The 25,484-nt window shown below is 36.8% G+C and overlaps 1 protein-coding gene and 1 pseudogene across 1 annotated transcript; both read right to left on the reverse strand.

Annotated features, from left to right (window-relative positions):
* Nucleotides 1–367: 367 nt before the first annotated feature.
* On the reverse strand, nucleotides 368–2,019 carry LOC140627312 (cytochrome b-c1 complex subunit 2, mitochondrial pseudogene; annotated as a pseudogene).
* A 17,264-nt stretch (nucleotides 2,020–19,283) lies between these two features.
* Nucleotides 19,284–22,427, reverse strand: FOXR2 (forkhead box R2). Its single transcript, XM_072815487.1, has one exon. It carries the CDS (start codon nucleotides 21,801–21,803, stop codon nucleotides 20,856–20,858), a length of 948 nt encoding a protein of 315 aa, XP_072671588.1. The 5' UTR covers nucleotides 21,804–22,427; the 3' UTR covers nucleotides 19,284–20,855.
* Between the last annotated feature and the right edge of the window lie 3,057 nt (nucleotides 22,428–25,484).

Raw genomic sequence — 25,484 nt, forward strand, 5'->3', positions numbered from 1 at the left:
TCTTGCCAAGGTCTGCTGACCTTTAAAACTCCAGTTTTTAAGCCTCACTGTTTGGAAAAACTCATGAAATTCAGCCCCTCTTGTTTTCTTTCTTTTTTTGTGTTTGTTTTTTTAATAATAAATTTATTTTTTATTGGTGTTCAATTTGCCAATATACAGAACAACACCCAGTGCTCATCCCGTCAACCCCTCTTGTTTTCCAAGACAATTGCTTGGGGAAACATTCTCCTTATACATTTCCCTGAAAGCTCCTCTCTCTCTTGCCCTTTATTACAACTCTGTTCCCTCCATAGTATCCATGATCTATTTCTCCCCTAAAGCATATCTCTGCACTTCCTACCTTCTTGAATGTGGCCTCTTTTCTCCCTTTATTTTTTTCCGCATATAATAAATACTTTATTAGCCAATTGCAAAGATGCAAGAAAAACATTTAAACAGAATGTTTTATTGACTTTAAGTCAGCTGGGAACAAAAACCTGTATTTATGTTCTAAGACATTTTATCTCATTGGGAAAAAAAAGATAAATGTTATATTAGAGATTTTTGACTTTCATGTGTTTGCTGCTCTGGGTTGAGAAAACGTTCAGCTCTTCCCTGAAAGATGTGTTTCAGTATTACAACTCATCAACAAAGGTGTATGTCCCAAATTTCCACTTGCTGCCATTGACTTCTGACCAGAAACAAACTTCTTTGCAGCATTCACGATATCAGTATCAGCTACGGAATCAATCTGCTGAAGGACTGTGGCTGGCGGCATGTACGACCCAGCAACCAGCACCTGGGACCCGACTTCATCTAGGAACCCCTCAGAAGACTCCACTGACATTAGGTAGGCAGCTTTCAGCTTGTTCTTGGCAACTTGGACATCTACACTGGAAAGGTTTCCTTGAGCAACTGTTTTTACTTGATTATAGGCAGCCTTGATAACATCTCCAGCTGCAGCAGCCTGTGAGATGGTGTAAATCCCAAAGAGTCCAGAATCAGAGTAACTGGCATTAAAAGCAGAAACATCAAATGGCTGGTGAACTCCCTTGGCAACAGCCTGGTATAGGGAACTGGTGGGATTGCTGCCCCTCTTGACATGTGGTCCAGCACCAAGGACATACTGGAGAACACTAAATGCATTTGCTTCTGTACTTCCTGTAGCAGCACCTTCTGCTACAAGAGCTGCATGAACAAGACTGTCTCCATTCTGCTCTCGGATTTCACCTCCACGGTATCTGGCCTTTGCACCAGGTAAACCAAGCCTGCCCCTCATGTTGAGAAACTGTTCCACAACTTGCTTTAGAACAGGGTGACTCACACCAAGTCCAATAAAAGCCATTCTTGCACTTGTGAAATGGTTCTGAACATAGTAATGCAACTCATCTGGTGTCACTTTTCCAATCCTGTAGTCAGGACATATAGGGAATTAGCCAAGGAATTTCGGTAAGCTGCAGCATGCAAATTTTCAAGGACATGAGCCTGTGGGTTCTAAAAAGCCACAGCTTTGTCAATCCCTGAAGGGCAGCCGTCCCAATGATGAAATTCTGGTGATGTGGTGACATTGAGCAGAACTCCATTAGAATATCAACATCATCCCACAGGCATTCCACAGTGTAGGCCGTATTTTCCCTGGTTGAAGTCACACTTAATTTACCACCAACTGCTTCAATTCCACGGGTTATCTTGAAAGATGAAGCTCCTTTTTTAGTCAAACTGGATGCAAGACGAAGCAAATGAGAGGTTCCTAAGTGGTTGGAGTCCTCATATCTACTGCCTGCTTTAATAAACCAATTCTTGATGCAGGAGCATAGTTTTCCAGAGAAGCAATGACTAAGCCATTTGGTAATTTGGTAAACTCAAGGTTCTGAGGATGTAAAGGCACTCCTGCAGGGGCAGCTGTGGCTTTCACTTTGGGAGCAACTTTCAGGGAATAAAATCTTGAGACGGACCCGGCTCTCCTTAGCAGCTTCATGGCTCAAGATTGCTCTGCTCCACAGGACCCGCCGGCTTGAAGGACTCTTTTCTCCCTTTAGTTGTAGGCTTTGTTTTGTCAGACTTCAGGTCATTTTCAGGGGTATTTAGGATGATTTGAGAGTTGTATAATTGTGGTGATGGGACAAGAGAGCATAGGATTCTCCTATTCTGCTGCCATCTTAGTCTCACCTATTCTATTGTAATTCTGCTAATTGTTTTGCTTTGTATTATACTATGGACTTGAGTGGTATTTCAGTAGTTATGAATAGACTAGAACAATATAAATAGGGAAATGGCAATAATTAGAAAACTGCGACATTAATTCCAAATAGAAAGTGAACAACTATGCAGGTGAATTGGCCAAGTTTTCCATTTGTAAGGGTAAAATGGTTTCATGTTCTTTGTTCAATAAAGAGGAAGGAGGTCATTTTATCTTCACCCTATCTTCTTTAGAGTATTGCCTTGAAACATAATAGGCTTACTAAGATGCCTGGCCTTTGAATTTTACAGTGCAAAGTCATGGGTCTTGTGACCTGTGGAACTATAAATATATACCTCTGAATGTTTTCACAAGGTATACAGAATACATTTATGAGGTGCAAGTATATGTCTCTCAAGATGGTAAGAAAAGTTTCAACTTTCTAAATCGTTCTTTTTTCTAAGTTCCTATATACAGTGTGTGAAATTCTATGCTGATGTTATTCAAGTTTTTGTGCTACTTCTACATGAATGCAAATCTGTAATGCTTACTAATAAATTGTGTTGAGGATCTTTTGTTGGCAAGATTATTTTATTTCTCCAACAAGCTCTGCTAATCTGCTACAAGAGGTTGGTGTGAGACAATTCAAAATTATCTACTTCCCAGGTTTCTTGGTGATACAGAAGTTAGTAACTGGTTAAATTTATAATTAATATGTATATTCGCTAATACTTAAGTGAAATATTTTTATAAAAATACAACTGCATGCAATATTTCCATTTTTCAGGAAAAAGAGTAGTTTTATCCCAAAGGAGTGATATTTTTTTCTTTTGGTCTCCAAACCTCTTTGTGCTTCTTAAGTAGATTTTCTGTGGGCTATAACTATTGATGTTTACTCTATTGGAAATTGAAACTGAGAAGTATTTTATTGTTTACTTTTTGGCTTATTTGAAGACAGTAATAGTAAATGATGTATACACTGAATGTTAATATCTTAGTGATATGAAATTAATTCTGATCTTCTTTATCTACTGACACTAATCCTAAAATAAAGTGTCAGCCTGTTTTAAAATATGAATGACTATAATGAAGGATAAAATTTGGGAGTGAATTTTATTTATCTTAGTTTACAATACTTGAGCTTGAAAAACTATGAAATATTTTAAAATCTTAACAAAATTTGCTCCAGTTTGATCGCCTTATTTTCTTGATTTACTGTTTACTGACTTCACCTACAATGTCAAAGGTTACTCTGGGGTGGTGTGTGTGTGTGTGTGTGTGTGTGTGTGTGTAATCTGACTAGATAGCAAAGATTTTGTGTCTTACCAGAAAAAACTTCTATGGTTTATGATGATATTCATTTTTTAAGATTTTATTTATTTATTCATGAGAGACACAGAGAGAGGAGAGACATAGGCAGAGGAGAAGCAGGCTTCCTGCGGGTAGCCTGATGTGGGACTTGATCCCAGGACCTCGGGATCACAACTTGAGCCAAAGGAAGATGCTCAACCACTGAGCCACCCAGGTTATCCTATGGTGATTTTCTTTTGTTTGTTTTTTTAAAAAGATTTTATTTATTTATTAATGAGAGACAGAAAGAGAGAGAGAGAGAGAAGCAGAGACATAGGCAGAGGGAGAAGCAGGCTCCATGCAGGCAGTCCGATGTGGGACTCGATCCCAGGACTCCAGGATCATGCACTGAACCAAAGGCAGATGTTCAACCAACCTATGGCGATTTTCTTATGTCTCTGTCTAAGAAAAGAGAAATTCTCTTTACAATCATCATATCTTCTATGTTTATTTTTAAATATTTTATTATCACTTTAAAATGACTAGCAAAGTACTGTTTCTCAGGCAATCATTATCCAATTCCTATCTTAAGCATTCAAATCTTCTGACATCTTTTGATTTTCTCCTGCCCAAAATTGACTCAATATTGAATAAAATAAAATAAAACTGTTGGGATATCTTTTGCAACTAAAACTGCTCCTTCATGTCATAAAAAGAGAAATGCTTAAAATAATTAGGTTTATTTAATATGTTACTATCAATGAGATGCATGGGATGTGATGTCAGATAAGAAGTGTTGCTTAGTCTTCCCTAGTATAAATGTATATGGGTCAACTATCAATAGAAATATTTCAGAAGTGTATGCTGCATGGGAAGTTTCTAGAAATTTATCAGTGTCTTCACTGTCCATGATATGTTTCTATTTATCAGAGTCCTGGTACTGTTTTGCCTGATATTAGGCAACAAAAATACAGATTTAATTTTAATCTGATTTACAGATCAGTTTTAATATATAGATCTATTCCAGACTATCTTAATCTGTTTACATGGTATTGTTGATAAATTCTTGGCATATTCTACAATATGCTTATTATATTCATGGTATAATTGTCTCAGAATTATTAATTAATTATTATTAATTTGGATCTCAAGATATTTTCCTGTGTAAATATTGCTCATCCATTAAAAAATTGTGGTAAAATATCCGTAACATAAAATTTACCATCTTAACCATTTTTAAGTGTAATTCAGTAGTATTATTTACATTCATGTGCTACCATCCTCACCATCCATCCAAAGAACACTTTTTAACCTGTGAAACTGAAATTCCATATATATTAAGCAGTTTATTCCCAGTCCTTGGCTACTACCATTCTACTTTCTGTCTCTATGAATTTGATTATTCTAGATACCTCATATAAGTGGAATCATATGATATCTATCTTTTACTGAATGGGTTACTTTACTCACCATAATGTAAACAAGTTTCAACTATATTGTAGCATGTGTCACAATTTCCTTTCTAAGCCTGAATATTATTGCATTATATGTTTATACCACATTTTGTTTAATCATTCATCCATCAGTGGGCACTTGGTTTGCTTCCCCTTTTTGGCTATTGTGAATAATGATACTATGATCATGGGTATACAAAAATCTCTTAGAGTACCTGTTTTCAATTCTTCTGTGTATATACCCAAAAGTAGAATTGTGGAATTATATAGTAATTCCATTTAATTATTTATTTTTTAATTTAAATTCAATTAACCAACATATAGATGTACTATATGTATTACATGTAGTAATTAAGTAATTGTAAATGTAGAGTTTAGTAATTCATCAGTTGCATATAAGACCCAATGCTTGGGAATGAACAAGAGTAGAGTTTAGTAATTCATCAGTTGCATATAAGACCCAATGCTTGGGAATGAACAAGGGTTAGTGGAAAGGGAGGTGGGCGGGGGGATGGGGTGACTGGGTGACAGGCACTAAGGGGGGCACTTGACGGGATGAGCACTGGGTGTTATACTATATGTTGGCAAATTGAACTGCAATTAAAAATATACAAAAAACCCAGTTCTCAGCACATCAGATGCCCTCCTTAAATTTTTTTTAGCAACTGTCATGCTGTTTTCCATCATGACTACACCATTTTATATTCTCATTGGCAGTGCACAAGGATTCCAATTTCTCCACATCCTCAACAACCCTTGTTATTTTCTGTTGTGTTTTTTTGTAATATCCATCCTAATTGGTGTAAAATTATATTTCATTGTGATTTTCATTTCAGTTACACAATGGTTAGTGATGTTGAGCACCTATTCATGTGCTTATTGGTCAGTTGTGTATTATTGTTGGAGAAATGTCTATTGCTTTTCTGTTTTTAATTGAGTTTTAAGCCCTTTGCTCACCTTTTTTTAAAAGATTTTGTTCATTTATTCATGAGAGACCCAGAAAGAGAGAGGCAGAGACACAGGCAGAGGAAGAAGCAGGCTCCATGCAGAAAGCCTAATGAGGAACTTGATCCTGGGACCCGAGGACCACAACCAGGCCAAGGGCAGATGCTCAACCGCTGCACCAGCCAGGCATCCCATTTTTTAATTGAGTTTTTTGTTGCTGAGTTCTAGGAATTATTTATATATTCTTGATACTAATCTCTCACCAGATATATGATTTGCAGACCTTTCTCCCATTCTATAGATTGCCTTTCCAGTCTGTTGATTGTGTCATTTGATGCACCAAAGTTTTGAATTTTAATGTGATATGATTTATTTTTTTGTTGCCTTTACTTTTGGAATCATAGCCAAGAAATTCTTAAATTTAATAAATTTATTTTATGTAAAATAAATTTGTTTTTAAAAAGATTGTATGTATTTATTCATGACAGACACAGAGAGAGAGGCACAGATGTAGGCAGAGAGAGAAGCAGAGAGAGAAGCAGGCTCCACAGGGAGTCTGATGTGGGACTCAATCCCAGGACTCCAAGATCATGCCCTGGACCAAAGGCAGGTGCTTAACCGCTGAGCCATCCAGGCGTCCCTGTAAAATAAATTTGCAAATTAAACTATAAATCCAATATCATGGAATATATACCTGTTTTCTTCTAAGAATTTTATAATTTTAGGTCTTATGTGCAGGTTTTTTGAATAAATTTTTGCATATGGTTAAGGTAAGGGTCCAACTTCATTCTTTTGCATATGGATATCCAGTTCTTCCATCATTTGTTCATAAGACTGTTCTTTTCATATTGAGTGGTCTTGGCACCCTTTCAAAAATCATTATACCATATATGTCAGGGTTTATTTCTGGACTCTATTCTATTACATTGATCTATATGTCTCTATGCTGTTTTGATTACTGTAACTTTGTAGGACATTGAAATCAGGAAGTGGGGCATCTCAACTTTGTCCTTTTTTTCAAGATTGTTTTGATGATTTAGGTTCCCTTGAGATTTCATATAAATTTTAGCATGGGATTTTCAATTTCCAGAAATAACACTACTGGGATTTTGGAAGAGATTGTAGTAAATTAATAGATTGGTTTAGATAATGTTGACATGTTTACAATATTGTCTTTCAATCCATAGAAAGAAAATGGCCTTCCATATATTGGTGTATTCTTTAATTTCTTTCCACAATATATTGAGGTTCTCAGGTGTATATCTTTTGTAGTTCTCAGGTGTATATCTTTTGTATCCTTGGTTAAGTTTATCCTTAAGTATTTTATTCTTTTTTAAATGCTTTTGTAAATAGAATTGTTTTCTCAAATATCTTTTCAGATTATTCATTGTTAATATATATAGACGCAATGATTTTTGTGTGTTGATTTTGTACCTTGTAGTTTTCCTGAATCCATTTGTTAGTTTTAACAGTCCGTGTGTGTGTGTGTGTGTGTGTGTGTGTGTGTGTGTGTGTGTGTGTTTGGTGGGGGCTGTTAGGGTTTTCCACATATAAGAAATAAATGTTTTCTATGAAGAGAGATCATTTTACTTATCTTTCAAATTTGGATTTTTTTTTCTTTTTGCCTAATTTCTCTGGCTAAGACTTCCAGTACTATGCTGCGTAGAGGTGGTGAAAGCAGACATTCTTGTGTTGTCCCTGATTATAGAAGAAAAATTTCAGTCCTTTACCATTAAGTAAGATGTATGGTCTTTTTGTATATGGTCTTTATTATGTTGAGACAGTCTCCTTCTATTTACAATTTAAATATTTTGATCATGAAAGGGTGTTCAGTTTTGTCAAATATTTTTTCCTGCATCATTTGGGATGATCATGTGGGTTTTTTTTCATTTCTTTTTTTCATTTTGTTTTTTTTTATTTCATTGTTCATGTGGTATATTTTAGTGATTGAGATTTTTATGTTTAATCATCTTTGAATTTCACAAATAAATCTCACTTGGTCATGGTGTATAATCTTTTTAATGTGCTGTCGATATTTTTGACATTTCCCTTTTTTATAAAGGATTTTATTTATTTATTCATGGGAGACACAGAGAAAGAGGCAGAGACACAGGAGGAAAGAGAAACAGGCTCCCCATAGGGACCCCGAGGTGGGACTCAGTCCCAGAACCCTGGGATCATGCCCTGAGCTGAAGGCAGGTGCTCATCCATTGAGCCACCCAGTGTCCCCTTTTTTGACATTTCTAAGCAAGTTTTAATAAACACTCAAAGAACAAGTAATTTCAATCTTATATAAACTCTGAGAAAAGAAAAATAGGAAACACTAACTCATTTATGAAAGTAGACTAATCAAGACATCAAAACCAAAGGGACGATGATAAATTATACACTAAACTGACTCATAAACATAGATTTTAAAATATTAAATAAAATATTATCAAATTTAATCCTGCAGTGAATAAGAAAATAGCATACAATGACCGACCTATAGGAAGACAAGGCTGATTTAACATTAAGCAATCTATTAGTATAATTTGCCACATTAACCAACTAAGGGAGAAAAACTATAAGCTCTTCTTTTTTTGTGCTGTTGAATTTTGTTTGCTATTGTGTTGTTGAGAATTTTTGTATCAATGTTCATCGAAAATATTGATCTGTAATTTTTTATAGTGTCTTTGGCTATTGCTGGGTCATAGGGCAGATCTATTTTTAACGCTTTGAGGAACCTCCACACAGTTTTCCAGAGTGGCTGCACCAGTTCCCATTCCCACCAACAGTTGCAAGATGGTTCCCTTTTCCTCATATCCTCTCCCAACATTTGTTGTTTCCTGCCTTGTTAATGTTCCCCAATCTCACTGGTGTGAGGTGGTATCTCATTGTGGTTTTGATTTGTATTTCCCTGATAGCAAGTGATGCGGAGCATTCTCTCATGTGCTTGTTGGCCATGTCTATGTCTTCCTTATTGAAATTTAGTTTATCTAATTTTTAGCATATAATTGTTAATAATAGTCTCATATATTTATGTAATCTGTTGTAATGTCCACTCTTAATTTCAGATTTAAGTTATCTGGATTTTTGCTGTTTTTTTCTTAATATAGCTAAAGGTTGTCAATTTTCTTATCTTTTTAAAAAACCAACTCTTGGCTTCATTGATTTTCTCTGATTTTTTTCTTTATCTCTTCTTTCATTTATTCTTTCTCTCCTTCTTATATCTTTGGGTTTATTTTCTCCCCCCCCCCCGCTTTAATTCCTTAAGGTATAAAGTTATATTGTTTATTTGAGATCACCAGTCTTTTCTTATTTATTTTTATTTTTTTAAAGATTTTATTTATTTATTCATGAGCGACACACAGAGAGAGGCAGAGACACAGGCAGAGGGAGAAGCAGGCCCCATGCAGGGAGCCCAATGTAGGACTCGATCTCGGGTCTCCAGGATCATGCCCTGGGCTGAAGGCAGGCACTAAACCACTGAGCCATCCAGGGATTTCCACCCCCCAGTCTTTTTTTTATGTGAGTGCTTGGAGCCATAAATTACCCTCTGAGCACTGTGTTTGCTGCATCCCAGGCATTAGTTTTGTTATGTTGTGTTTTATTTAATTTGTTTCAAGATATATTCCAATTCACTTGTGATTTCTTCTTTGGCCCACTGATTAAGGATGTGTTAATTTCCATGTATTGTGAATTTTCTAGTTTTCTTTCTGCTATTGATTTCTAGTTCCACTCCTTTTGATTAAAAAATACCTTGTAAAATTTCAATCTTTTAAGATTCATTTTGTGGCCTAAGTCTATTTTGGAGAATGTTTCGTGTGCACTTGAAAAAAAAAAAAAAACATGTACTATCCTATTGTTTGATGGAGTATTCTGTGTTATCCATCTATCTTTATAATTTAAATGTAATGTTAATTGCCACCTTTTCAAAAAGTAAATTCATTTTTTTAGATAATTTAATAATTGTTTGAATTGACTTTATTATCGTGTTTTGAATTCCACAAAACACAACGAATTGCCATTTTAGCTTCATTATTCTTGTTACGACCTTTCACCAGATCTTTTACTTTTGAAAATTATTAGTAACAAATTAACCACAGCCATTTTATCTTGTCATCTACAAAAGTTTTTTTTCTTTGTTGTTTCATTTATAGAGTGAAGGCAGAGTAGATTTAGCATAATTCCTAAGAGCCTTAGTATTTTCAGAACAGTTAAGTGAGCACTGGCTTTAATTTAATGCCATCAGCTTCATTAACCTCTAACAAGAGGGTCAGCCTGTCCTTTGAAGTTTTGAAGCCAGAAATCTAGCTATGAAAGTTCTAGATGGCATCATCTTCCACTAGAAGACTGTTGTGTCTGCATTGATAATCTTTTTTTTAGTGTCGTCACCTTTATTATCTTAGCTAAATTTTCTACATAACTTGTTGCAGCCTCTACACCAGAATTTGCTGCTTGACTTTGCATTTTTATGTTATAGAGATGGCATCTTTCTTTAAGCCTCATGAATCAACCTTTGCTAGCTTCAAACTTTTCTTCTGAAAAAAAAAACAAAAACAAACTTTTCTTCTGTAGTTTCCTCACATCTCTCAGCCAGATGTGAAGAAAAGTTGAAGAAAGGGCCTTTCTCTGGATTAGGCTGTGGCTTAAAAGAATGTTGTGGCTGGTTTGATCCTCTATCCAGACCACTAAAACTTTCTCCATATCAGCAATAAGGCTGTTTCATTTTCTTAATCATTCATGTGATCACTGGAGTAACACTTTTCATTTCCTTCAAGAATATTTTCTTTTCATTAATAAGTTGGCTATGTGACACAAAAGGCCTAACTTTCTGCCTATCTTGATTTTTGACATGCATTCCTCACAAAGCTTAATCACTTCTAGCTATTTATTTATTTATTTATTTATTTATTTATTTAGTATTTATTTATTTAAAGATTTATTCATTTATTCATGGGGTGGGGGGCAGACATATAGGCAGAGGGAGAAGCAGGCTCCTCACAGGGAGCCCAATGTGGGACTTGATCCCGGATCCTGGGATCATGCCCTGAGCTGAAGGCAGATGCCCAACCACTGAGTCACCCAGACATCCCTAGCTTTTGATTTATAGGGAAAGACATGCTACTTTTCCTTTTAAAGTAGGTTAATTGGTCTAATTTCAGTATTTTCGTGTCTCAGGGAGTAGGGAGGCCCAAGAGAGGTGGGAGACAAGCTTTGGTGGAGCAGTCAGAACAAACACAACATTTACAGATTAAGTTCACCATCCTATATAGGTAGGTCCATCATAGCCTAAAACAATTACAACAGTAACATCAAAGATCATCATACCAAATATAATAATAATGAAAATGTTTGAAATATTGAAAGAATTGCCAAAATGTGAAACAGATGGGAAATGAGCAAATGCTGTTAGAAAAAAAATGGCCCCGATAGACCATTGCTCAATGTAGGGCTGTCACAAACCTTCTATTGGTAAAACAAACTAGTAAACAAACAAAAAAAAAACAGCACAATGTCTGCAAAGTGTGAAAAAAGGAGGTATGCATATATTTATTTGATCTTCTTGGGGCTCTTCATCTTAAAGTGAGATGGCCATCTGCTTGCTATCTTTATAATCATGGAGGAAACTGAAGCTGGGCTTAGGGGGCAACATGATGGAAAGAAGGCTGAATAACTGAGTTCCAAGTTTTAAACACACATTTGTTACTTCTTCTTTTCAAAAGCTCCTTCATGAGTGTGCAGTGACCAGTGTTGCTGGTAATGGTGACAGTGGCACACTTGCAACTCTTATTGCCAGTATTAGTTTTGACAGCTAGCACATATACAAAGTCACCTCAGCTCATTCTGAGTATTGCAAAGAGTGAGGCTATAGGTTTGGAATGATTGGGAGGAAGCCAAGTCATCTCCTAGAAAGCTTGAGTTAGCGAATGTCACTGCCCCCAGGTGCCACCTGGTGGCCCAACAACACCTTCCTCTTTTCTCAGTCTTTGCTCTGAAAACTCATTGGAGACCAGTAAAGCTGTTCCCAACACTGCCAAGAGTGAAGAAACTGGAGCCTCAGATCCTGAACCTGCCCTTCCCTTACTCCTCACCCTTCCCTGTCCTTGCCATCCTTCTTAAACCTTGCATTCCTGCTACTCCCCTCAACCCTGTCCTGTCATGGATAACCCAGAATTCTATCTGGTTGTCATTTTTGAACCCGGACTTTTAGCCACACTGCCATCAGCCTATTGTTCCCATCAGCTGTTGTTGCTGCCTCTGTTGCCTTCTTGGTAAAGTTAGTATTCAAAGACCTGAAAAGCAAATCCTTCAAATCCTTAGAAAGAATCCATCTTTGGCAAAATGTCCTATTGGGTAATTTTAATGTTGCTCAAAAAAAAAAAAAAATAAAGACTCAGCATTTAGATTATCTTTACAATGCTATGGTACCATTTCATCCTTTTGTCTTCCTGGCAGGATGATGCATCTGTATTTGTGAAGTAGCCTGTGTTCTACAAAGCAGGTTTCCTCATTTACTACCAGGAAAAAAAAGTGCTAGGCAAAAGCTAGATTTCAAAAATACGTAAACTTAAAAAAAAAAATTAAGACATAAAAATAATGAAAAAAAAGAGTGCCTGGAATGAATAACCATCAGATGAAACTTTTTCCAAAAAAGGATACTAAAAGTGACACACTAGTTGGAGAAAATGATTACTAGTCTTCTTCACAGTGCCCCACCTTCCCTATCAAGTACATGTCTTTGAAGCATATTTAGCAGCAAAGATAGCAAATCAAAGGCAGTTTGCCTACAGGTACAGAACTGTGGCTTCTTGAAGAATTAGAGAAAGGAATAACTGATAGATGAGTTTGACAAAAATACTGTTAGTGTACTTACAGATGAAGAAAAGATGAAATCTCTTTGAAGAAAGGCAAATAAAAGAACTATGTAAATGTTACCTACAATAACTGACTTTCTCATTCAAGACAACGCTCAAATTGAGGTTACAAATGCAAGTCAGGATCAGTGGATGATGACGTTAGCTTAGATTAACATAATCCTGTACCATCCATATATTTTCTCATTTTGCTCAACATAAAAGTGTGTATCCAAATAATTACAGGAAAAAAACATCATTTACAAATTTAGTGAGAAGAAAGCAAGCAGCAAACATAAAGGAAAGTATATCTATCAACTGTACACTAGGTCTGACAATAAGTGCTTTCAAGAAGTGCTTTACAAAGTTTCAGTTAATGTAGTGAATGGTGAATATCACTTGCTCCCCCAAAAACTGACTTTGAAGCCCCCCAAGGGGCAGATTAATAATATCCATGAAAGAACTGATGATGCCATCAGTGAATAAGAAAGAGTTTAGGAGAGCAGCAGCCATGAAGGAGTCGCTTGCAGTACCAGGATACTGGTGAAAAGGAAAAGCAGAAGCAAGAAATTATCCTGAAGATCTGCCTTTATCTGAATGAGCTGAGGTAACTAAAGAAGGTCCATGCCTTATCACTGCTTTTACCAACCAGAGCAGAAAGTTCAGAAAAAAATCAAGTAGTTTCAAAGCTCAAGTTGCAGCAGAAAATTCAGGTTCAGGTAGAGGAAGATGACAGTGGAGTAGGAGGACCTTCGGCTTGCCTTGCCCCACAAACAACTAGATAACTATCCAGTCATCCTAAGTACCCCAGAAATACACCTAAAGTCTGACAGAACAACCTCCATAACTAAAGGGAGAGAAGAGGAAGGGCACAGATGTGGTTTAGGGGAAAAATGGATCACAGCTGCTGTGGAAGGGAGGGAGTTCTGGATTTAGAGAAGGGAAAAAGACAGAGGAGCACACATACAAGAAGAATGTTTCCCCCAAGCAACTGGTTCGGAAAATAATGGTCTGAATTTCATGAGTTCTTGCAACAAGGAGGGCTTATAGCCTGGAGTATTAAAGGTCAGCAGGCTTAGTTGGGATAGAGACCAAAAGGCATTGCAATGCTTCTGGAGAGAAAGCAGGCAAACCACCCGGGAGTACACAGCTTGGAAACAGTGACCTACAGAATGCCTGAAGCACACACTTGAAGATCATTAACTATTCTCAGAGTGCCTCCCTGAGGGGCAGCATTCACAGAGACACTTCTCTAGAAACAAAGGAGTGAGCTGGTGCCATTTCCCTCCCCTGCCCCACAGCATAAACACAGAGAAGGAAGCAGCATGTCTCTGGCATGGCTGCCTAACTTGCATACACCAAGTCCCAGCCCCTGCACGCTGAGGAGACTGCCCTTTTCAGGCAAACTTCCTTCAATCCCAGTGTTGTGGGCCCCTCCTACAGAAGAGCAACACAAACCCTTACCCACATCATGTCTCCAGACCATAGAGTTTTGTAGGGCCTCTGGTAGGGATGGTGACAGGTCTCATCTCATAAGCAGATCAGAGCACACCCAGTTGAAACTCATCACATTCAGGCTAGGGACCAAACACTGCACACAGCAGACAAGGAGAGCTTTTGCAGATGACTGGTCTGAAGGATAGAGCAGTCAAAGCAAAACAGTGGAGCACACATAGCACACAATAGAGGCACTCCCTGAAGTACCAGGCCCTGGACACTACATGACTTCTTCATAAGGCCATTACTTTCAAAAGCAGGAGACAAATGTATTTTCTAACACAGAGAAGATGGCAGAGACTTAGGCAAACTTCTAAGACAGAGAAATGTATCCCAAATGAAAGAATCAGATAAGGGCACTGTCACAGATCTAAGCAAAATAAATATAAGTAACATGCCTGATGGAGAATTTAAGGCAATAACCATTAAGGGTGTTTACTGGGCTTGAGAAAAGAAGACATCAGTGATATCATTACCACAGAGATAGAAGAGTTAAAGGAGAATCTATCAGAGATGAAGAGTGAAATAAATGAGATTGGAAACAGACTTGAGGCAATGAACAGCAGGCTGGAAGAAGTAGAGGAACAAATTAGTGACCTAGAAGAGAATTTAATGGAAAGTAATGGAGCTCAACAAAAGAAAGAAACAAGTATTATGCAACATGTGAATAGACTTGAGGTATTCAGTGACTCCATCAACATAATAACATTCATATTATAGGAGTCCAAGAAGAAGAGGAAAGAGAAAAAGTGGCAAAAAATTTATTTGAGGAAAATATAGCTGAAAACTTCCTTAATCTGAGGAAGGAAATGGACATCCAGATCCAGGAGGCATATAGAACTCCCACAAAGTCAACAAAAAGAGTTCAACACCAAGATATATTGTAATTAAATTTGCAAAAATATACTGACAAAAAATATCTTAAGAGCAGCAAGACAAAAGAAGTCTTTAAATTACAAAAGAAAACCCATAAAGATAGCTGGAGATTTTTTCAACAGAAACTTGGCAAGCCAGAAGAAAGTGGGTTGATATATTCAACATAAGGAAAGGAAAAATAAGTAGCTAAGACTACCCTATCAAGCAAGGCAATCATTTAGAATAGAAGGAGAGATAAAAAGTTTTCCAAACAAAAAATTAAAGTGTTTATAACCATTAAACCAGCCCTGCAACAAATATTAAAAGGGACTCTTTGAGTGCAAAAGAGATATCAAAAGTGACAAAGACAGGAAGGGATCAGATAAAATTTCCAGAATCAATGACAAAACAAGTAATAAAATGGGATTAAATTCATATCTACCAATAATTGCTTTGAATATAAATGGACCAAACACTCCAGTCAAAAGTCATAGGGTGTCAGAATGTTTTAAAAAGACCCATCTATATGCTTACAAGAGACTCATCTTAAAGACACAAGCAGATCCAAAGTGGGGGAAGGAAAATTGTTTATCATGTGAATAGATGTGAAAAGAAAGTGGGATACCCTCCAGTGCAATATAAGAAATAGTAAAAGGGAAAGGAGGGAAACTGAGTGGGGAAAAATTAGAGAGGAAGACAAACCATGAGAGACTCCTAACTCTGGGAAACAAATGAAGGGTTGCAGAAGGGGAGGTGGGTGGGGGGATGGGGTAACTGGGTGATGGGCATTAAGGAGGGCACATGATGAGACAAGCATTGGTTGATATATTTTATATTGGCAAATTGAATTTAAATAAAATATAAAACAAAAAAGAAAGCTGTAGTAGCAGTACCAGACAGACTAGACTTTAAAGAAAAGACTATAACAAGAGATAAACAAGAGTACTATATAAAAATAAAGGTACAACGCAACAAGAATATAACAATTTAAGTGCTTATTCATCCAACATGGGAACACCCAACTATATACAACAATAACCAATATAAAGGAATTAATCAATAATGATGCTATAATATTAGGGGACTTTACCACTCACTCACATGAATGGACATATCGTCTAAACAGAAATTCAATGAGGAAACAAAGGCTTTGAATGACACACTGGACCAGATGGACTTAACAGATATATTCAGAACATTCCATCCTAAAACAGCAGAATGCGAATTCTCTTCAAGTGCACATAGAACATTCTCCAAGGTAGATCACAAAACAGGGTTCAACAAATATAAAAAGATTGAGGTCATACCATGCAACTTTTCAGAACACAATGCTATGAAACTAGAAAGTCAGGCAGAAGAAAAAAATCTGGAAAACCACAAATACATGTAGGTTAAATAACATGTGATTAAACATTGAATCAGGCAATCACAAAATCAGAGAGGAAATCAAAAATTACATGGAAACAAATGAAAATGAAAACACAATGGTCCAAAACCCCTGGAATGCAGGAAAAGTGATCCTAAGAGAGAAGTATGTGACAATATAGGCCTACTTGAAGAAGTAAGAAAAATCTCAAATAAACCACCAATCTTAAACCTAAGGAGCTAGGAAAAGAATGACGAATGAAGCTGAAAGCCAGTAGAAGGAAGGAAATGGTAATGATTAGAGAAGAAATAAATGATACAGAAACATAAAAAAAAAAACAATAGAAGAGATCAATGAACCAGGAGCTGGTTCTTTGGAAAAAAAAATTGTAAACCTCTAGGCAGGTTTTTCTAAAAGACAAAAGGACCCAAATAATAAAATCACAAATGAAAGAGGAGAAATAACACCACCACAGAAACACAAACAATTATGAGAGAATATTATGAATAACTATATGCCAACAAATTGGGACAGCCTGGAAGAAATGGGTAAATTCATATAAATATGTAAACAACAAAACACCATGAAAAACTCATAGCTAATATCATCCTTAATGGAGAAAACCTGAGAGTTTTTCTCTATGGTCAGGACCATATGAGAGTGGATATAAAGGTCATGTCCACTCTCACCACTATTCTTTAACATAGTACTGGAAGTCCTAGCCACAGCAATCAGACAACAACAACAACAACAACAACAACAGACATCTAAGTCAGCACTGAAGATGTAAAACTTTTACTATTTGCAGATCATGAAAGACTATATTGAAAACCTGAATGACTCTACCAAAAAATTTCTAGAACTGATACATGAATTCAGTAAGGTCTCAGGATACAAATCTATATACAGAAATCTGTTGCACTTCTATATACCAATAAAAAAGCAAGAGAAATTAAGGAATCTATCCTATTTACAATTACACCCCAAACAAGAAGATACCTAGGAATAAAGCTAACAAAAGAAGTGGAAGACCTGTACTTTGAAAAGCACTGATGGAAGAATTTGAAGATGACACAAAGAAATGGAAAGACATTCCATGTTCATGGATTGGAAGAACAAATACTGTTAAAGTATCTATACTGTCCAAAGCAATCTACACGTTTAAAGGAATCCCTGTCAAAATCCCAACAGCATTTTTCCGAGAGCTAGAACAAATAGTCCTAAAATTTGCGTATGGAATCACAAAAGACCTCAAATAGCCAAAGAAACCTTGAAAAAGAACAGAAAACTGGAGGTGTCAGAATTCCAGACTTCAACTATATTACAAAACTGTTGTAATCAAAACAGTATGGTACCTGGACAAAAATAAAAAAAAGACATCTATGGTCAACTAATCTTTGATAAAGTACAAAAGACTATCCAGTGGGAAAATTTTTCAACAAATAGTGTTAGGAAAACTGGACAGCAACATGCAAAAGAATGAAACTAGACCACTTTCTTACACCATACACAAAAATAAATTCAAAATGTATTAAAGACCTGAATGTGTGACATGAAACCCTGAAAATCTTAGAGGAAAACATAGGCAGTAACCTCTGATATCAACCATAGGAACTGCTTTCTAGATAGGGCTCTGCAAGGGAAACAAAAGCAAAAATGAAGTATAGGGACTACATCAAAATAAAAAGTTCCTATATAGTGAAGGAAACAATCTACAAAACTAAAAGGCAACCTATGGAATGAGAGATGATATTTGCAAATGACATATCTGATAAAGGGTTAGTATTCAAAATATATAAAGAACTTATCAAACTCAATCTCCAAAAAATGAATAATCCAATTAAAAATGGGCAGAAGACATGAATAGACACTTTTCCAAAGAAGACATCCAGATGGATGGGAAGATGCTCAACATTAACTGACCATTAGGGAAATACAAATAAAAACTACAATAAGATACTGCCTCACACCTGTCAGAGATAGCTAAAATTATTAAACACAGAAAACAACAGATACTGGTGAGGATGTGGAGAAAGGGCAACTCTCTTCCAGTGTTGGAGGGAACGCAAACTGGTGCACCCACTCTGCAAAACATTATGGAGGGCCCTCAAAATGTTAAAAATAGAACTACCCTACAATCAAGCAATTTCATTACTATTTACCCAGATGATACAAAAATACTAATTCAAAAGATTACATGTACCCTGGTATTTATAGATGCCTTATTTACAATAGCCAATTTACAGAAATAACTCATGTCCATTGACTGTTGAATGGATAGTGAAGAGATGGTATATATATATATATACAATGGAATATTATTCAGTCATAGAAAAGAATGAAATCTTGCCATTTGACAGGACATGAATGGAGCTAGAGAGTATTGTGATAAAATGTCAGTCAGAGAAAGCCAAATACCATATGCTCTCACTAGTTTGTGGAATTTTAGAAACAAAACAAATGAGCAAAGGGGAAAAAAGAGAAAAACCAAGAAACATACTCTTAGCTATACAGAACATACTAGTGGTTACCAGAGGGGAGGTGGATGGGGGGGATGGGTTAAACAGGTAATGGGGATTAAGGTGTGCACTTGTTATGAGCACTGGATGATGCATGAAAATGTTGAATCAGTATATCGTACAGCTGAAACTAATATTAAACTGTATGTTCACTAACTGGAATTTAAATAAAAACAAAAATAGAAAGTCTGAACTGTGAAAAATTTGCAGAATAAGTTTACTGTATACACTAGAACATGTAGTTTGTGATAAAAAGTCTTCTGGATTTCACAACATGCTCTTTTGCTTAAAGTGTTATTTGTGAAAAAAGTGAAAACCAAACACTGAGGGCTTATAGCCAGAATATTTTATTAACTCCAAGGTATGATGTCAACTTTGTTTCCCTTTGGTACAGAAGTAGTATCTACAATTACTTTTTTGAATAATATTCTTTGAATGCTCCTTTCAGAATTCAACTTAAATATACAGTTTTGTACATGGTGTAATATACAATAACCAAAAATGTAAACTTTTCAATTGATTTACAATATATTGAGTTCATAGCTTTTGCGTTTTGTAAGGTATTTTTACCCCCATTATTGAAGCCTTTGCAATTAAATATATCCCTAATAATCTATTTTATTCTGGATATATCTTAATATGTTAACATGAAAGGCACAAAAGTATGATTAAATCTAATAAAATAAAGTTTATTTGTATAGAAAGTGTTAAGAGAATTTTGAAATTAGAAAACCAAATGCTTAAATGTTCATTGTTGCTTGTTTTTATTTTTTAGTAAAACACCACTGATACCTTTTGGTTCACAATAGACCACAGGATAAGATCCAAACACCTAAGTAGTATTAGAAAAGCCTTTTGCCTACATTTCTTGCCACTCTTGGCCCTAATATAGCTAAACTGCACTGAAATTCCTACCACTCCTCCAACCACTGCAATTACTTTGTTTATACAGTTACCTCTGTAATCTCCTTTCTTCAGTTACGTGCCTAGCAAATCCCTATTTATTCTTCAAAACTAACTCAAAAGGTATTTTCTTTTCAATGCCTTTCCCAGGAAAAATGTCTCCCCTTTTCCATGGCAACATTACATATATGTTTCATTACATTTGTTATTACAAATATGCAGTTATATGTCTGTCTCCAACTAAACTATTGACTTTTTATCTTTAGCACCTAAGATTGACCTTATGCACATTGGCATTTCCTCAATAAAGTTTTGATAAATGAGAGCATGGAAAGCAAAGATTTGTCATCAGAAAGCTTGGGGTTGATACAAACTTAATTCAAGGGCTTTCAATATACAAACTACAAGTAACTGCTTGGAATTATTTGTCAGTACTGGAACTGGTTGGCAACTGAACAAGGCTGAGAAGTCCAGGATCAGAAAAAGAAAAGTGAAGACCTAAGGGGTAACATTGGTCATTAAAAAAAGAGATATATCTGATGAATGGTGGAAGGGAGATACTTGAACCTCCAGGCTTCAAACATCATGCCTAGTTCTTTATGCATATATACCTTCACATGGCATTTGAGGCTCTTCAAGGCCTGGTTCAGTCTTGCATTTTATGTTTTGTACTCCACCATTTGCTTTCATATGTGAGTATACACTCCAGTAAACAGAATTCCTTTACTTGTAAAATATGTCCTCTCTCCTTAACTTCCATGCTATTATTACTAAGATTTCTTGCCTCTGCTTAAAATGCATAACAAATACCACTGTTCTCATGCAACTTTCCACGATTCTCTACCTGGATTTAAGCTCTACCTCCTCTGTATCAACCTCTCAGTTTATTTAATACTATTCTTGTAGCTGTAGCTAAATGTAGTCTTGTCACCTACCAGGCAGGGTAGGCTGAGGGATTAATGAAGGCCAATCCGGGCAAAGGTGGGCCCAGTAAGGAGGGCAATGTTCCAAAAAGGGAGAAATGGCACTTCAAAGGCCAAAGAGGGAAGTCATCACATCTGGTTGGCTCATACACTGTTGGATGCTCTCCCTCCGAGCAGAGGCTAAGGCACGAGTCTCCTCCTGAAAGCGCCGGTGTCCCTCTTCAGTAAGCCTCCAGAGGCCAGACCGTGGCTTTACATGGGTCCCATTCTGAAGATTGACTGGTGCCTTCTCAAAGCTGCCCAGGAAACAGAGATTGTGGCGGATGGTGTTTTTCCAGCCATTTGGAGCTGTCCAAAAAAAGGGGAAATGCTGTCGGGTGAAATTGTAGATCTCTTGCACATTGAGGCCACAGGGTGGGCTGTTTCTTAATGCCAGGGCAATTAGGTGACTGTAATTGAGTGGAGGCCGGGGCCAGGACTTCCTCTCCTGGCTGTTGCCTTGCCATAGCTTCTGGTTCTGGAAGCACTCCCTTTTGTTAGGGGATTGGAGGGACACAGAGCAGTTGTTCTCTTGTTCCTCGGTTTCTTCTTTTGTGAGCTCCCAGTCACTGGGAGGATAGATGAACCGCTTCTGTGGGGAAGATTTCTTGCTGGAGGAAGCTGTCAGGGATTCCATCACTGTGGCCTTTGAGCAGTTAGACTCATTCTTTGGGAGTGGCTGAGGGTAAGGAAGCATGCTTGTCAGATCCTTTTCTTTACTGGGATTTAGGGTCTCCTGGCTGCCAAGGGGGCACATGATGTTGGGATTTACCCACATCCACAGGTTAGGTTTAGAGTCAGGACCATCTTTGTCTGGACTGGTTCTCCTCTCTTGAGGCACCTTTGGGGGCTCCATTACTCGGAGTCTATATTGGGCAAGGTTCTGCTCAGTTAAGTGGCATTGGTCTGTGGTGGAGGGCAAGAACAATTCATTCCCCATGTCCCAGTCCAGCAGCCCTGGGACCTGGCCATGGAGACTGTACCAGAAATCGGGATTTTTTAGTTTTATGTCCATCTTTAGTAGAGAGGTAGGTAGAGAGAGATTTCTAAAGGGACAGAAATCTCTGAGGTACTTTTCAAAGCCGTTGTTGGGGCACTGTTTTTGATGCCTTATATCTCATCTGGGGACCTTATCAGGAGGCCTGTTAGAAGTACTAGAAAAAGGTGTATGGATACGTCATTGATTGGTGGTCGAACTTGGAGAAGTCTCAGTGTTCTACAACAGAACTCAAAGCAGAAAAGTAACTAAAACAAGCTTTTTAGTAGGAAAAAAAGTTCAAAGTAGAATTCCCGAACTTCTGTTGGAAGCAGGGAGTCCCTGCACAAGGATCTACATGTTTTGAATTATGTGCTAACTAAGGTGATTTGCATAACAAGTTGATGGGCATATCTTTCAACTCTTTCTAGGTTCATTTAATTAGGGAACAAACAGGTGTACAGATCATATTATATTTCTGAGTTGTTCTTAAATGATTTAAAAAATCATTCCACTTTTAAGTGCCTTTTGCCAAGAGCTTTCACATAGATGATCTCAATTGATTCTCATGACAGCCCTGCAAGATAATATAGAGGGTATCATTAACCCCATGTTACAGACAAGGAAACTGAGATCTACAGGATATTTAAGACTACATATCTAAGTAATATAGCTAGATCCACAGTCCAAGTTTTCTAATCCTTTCATTATACCTACTGCTTCTTGATCACATTCAACATACTTTACAAATGAGGCAGCAATATATGTAACCCATATTTTAGAGTAAAGTGGTTAACCATTAGAAGATAATCACCATTAGTCTCAGTTCCATGCTAGAACTCAATCGTGCTGTTATTTTCAACCCTACTCTGAAAACAGCTGGCCTCACTCTCTCCAGGTCACCTTCTCAGGAACTGAGGTTTGAATTATACTGTGAAGACAGTAGGACCAAAAAAGCTATGATGTGCAAGTTCTAAAAACTCCAGAGTTTGGCTCTCCAGTAAGTTAATCCCAAAGCCGTTCTTAGGAAAATGGAAAATAGAAAGATATCACTTGAGTCTGCACAAAATCCACCTATAAAGTATGTGATTTTGTTAAAACCATAACACAAGAATATACCTCAAAAATATCCAACAAATGTCAACAAAACCTACTGGAGGGACATACTAATTCCCCTATTGTTTTCCCACTCTCTTGTCCTATTCTATTCAAAAGAATCCTCCATTCTGCCAGAGTGATGTTTTACTATATATATATTATATATATATATATATATATATATATATATGGTAAATATATATAATATATATATGTCTAATATATATGTGCATATATACACACACATGTATGTATATATGTAAAGTTTAATAATAACACAATCAACTGGGACACCTGGATGGCTCAGTGGTTGAGTATCTGCCTTTGGCTCAGGGCATGGTCCCAGAGTCCTAGGATCAAGTCCCACATTGGGCTCCCTGCGAGGAGTCTGCTTCTCCCTCTGCTTATGTCTCTGCCTCTCTCTCTCTCTCTTTCTGTGTCTCTCATGAATAAATAAGTAAAATATTTTAGAAAACAACACCATCAACTTAATACTTACTAAATGTTCTAAGCACTATATATAATATAACTCACTAATACTCAAAACAACACTATGAAATAGGTACTCTTATTATTCTCCCTTTACAAAGGAAATATAAGGAACAAAAACCCTAGGTCACACAGTGAGTAGAAAGCAGAACTGAGTTCAAATCTAGGCAGCTTGTCTGCAGAGCACGTTTTTGTTCACTATTCTGATCTCTTCTGTTTCTTTTTTTTTATTCATGAGAGACACACACACACAGAGAAAGGCAGAGACACAGGCAGAGGGAGAAGCAGGCTCCACGCAGGGAGCCCGATGTGGGACTTGATCCCAGGTCTCCTTGATCATGCCCTTAGCTGAAGGCAGAGGCTCAACCACTGAGCTACCCAGGCGTCCCTCTTCTGTTTCTCTACTACAAAATAGAATATGACTTAATGCAGCATAAAAGGCCCTCCAGAATACTACTTCCTTTTACCTTTCCAAACTAATTTATCACTTCAGCATCCTTGCTCCATACTTCACATCCTAGAAACACTGAATTTCTGGGATTTTCACACTCTGCTCCCATCATTTGTCTGTTTTCTTGCTCAGGTTGGCACTTCTACCTGGATGACCTACTCTCATTTGCCTTGGTTTGGCTAAATTCTACTCATCTTTTAAGACTCAAGAAACCTTTTCTAATAAAAATGTTGCTTCTACCTTTCCATAGGGAGAGGATTAATGGATGCCCTTTCCCAGTGGAGCACTGACCTGAGTAAAGCATAGGACTAGCCTGAAATAATCAGCTTATTATGACGATTCCAGAGAGTCTGGTATCATTTTGGTTCTCAGTAGTCCTTTATCCCATAAATGGGAACTCTGGTGTTACAAAATTTCTCTTTTATTTTCACCAAGGAACACAATCCAATCTTTAGAGACTGGCTAGTAAAACCAGGCTATCATTGTGTATTTTATTTCTTTGCACCTCATTAAAGCATTTACTATATAGGTATTGGTCATCTACTGTGTTTCAAGCATATGTAATAGGTCTGGCAGATCAGTAAGACACAACTCGAGAGAATACCATAGCTTAACAGAGGAAGACAGACAAGTAAAGAAAAAATTATAGTACAGTATAATGAGTGCTAGACACTATACTAGGACAGAATAGAGAAGGAAAACCTAACCCAAATAATAGAAATTAGAAGTGTTCCCCCATAGGAGTTGCTTGACCTAAGATTTAAAAATATGTAACCTAAGAGTAGAGACATGGGGAACAGGCTATCACGTGGCAACCAAATGCTTGGTAACTTGTTTCTTAAGTGTGCTTTAAAAAAGGAGGCTGGAGACTTTTGCATTTGCTTAGGAAAAATATTTAAACTCATATTTGTGGGTGAGTATCCTGACTTTCAGGCTCCCATCCATTCCAAGTGTTAATATAGGTAAAAGTGTTAGTGATTGATGAAATCAATTAATAAGCAAGACAGGTACAACAACATAATCAGTTGGAAAAAGTGGAGAGACATAATAACCCTAGAAATGTATTTTCCAGGGGCACCTGGGTGGCTTGGTGGTTGAGCATCTGCCTCGCTGCAGGGAGCCTGCTTCTCCCTTTGCCAATGTCTCTGCCTTTCTCTGTGTATCTCATGAATAAATAAATAAAATCTTAAAAAAAGAAATATATTTTCCCGTGTATGTTTATGTTTGTTCTCTCTTTTACACACAGACATACACAATAATGGCCCAACAGCAGCAGCAACAGAAGTAACACTTTTGCATGCCATCAATTTCCAAAAGCATTTCTGTGCCCAGACTTTGGTCTCTACTAAAAGAACTTACAAGGAGAGTAGTTGATACATGTTTTGGGAAAGAAAAAAAATCAGATACATCTAATAAATAAATCCTTTTTTTACAAACAAAAAAGGTTTCAAGAATGTCAGTGCCAGTATTAACAGGATGCAAAGTCAACTTTCAGGGGCTCTTGCTACCAAACTGTGACTTTTTGACACATATATTATGATTAATTGAAACTGATTTAATCTGTAAAGGGCCATGAGTACACAATAGTATCTCAAATTCTTTTAAAATGTAATTACAACCAAAAAAGAGCAAATGCCATAGGATATTGAAATTTTCCTGTTTTTATATAGGAAACTCTCAAA

The sequence above is a fragment of the Canis lupus genome, chromosome X (assembly GCF_048164855.1).
Source record: "Canis lupus baileyi chromosome X, mCanLup2.hap1, whole genome shotgun sequence".
NCBI lineage: Eukaryota > Metazoa > Chordata > Mammalia > Carnivora > Canidae > Canis > Canis lupus.

Bases quoted from the DNA above. Each gene is read 5' to 3' on its own strand.
- FOXR2 (XM_072815487.1), bottom strand. From the start codon at position 21,803: ATGGACATAAAACTAAAAAATCCCGATTTCTGGTACAGTCTCCATGGC.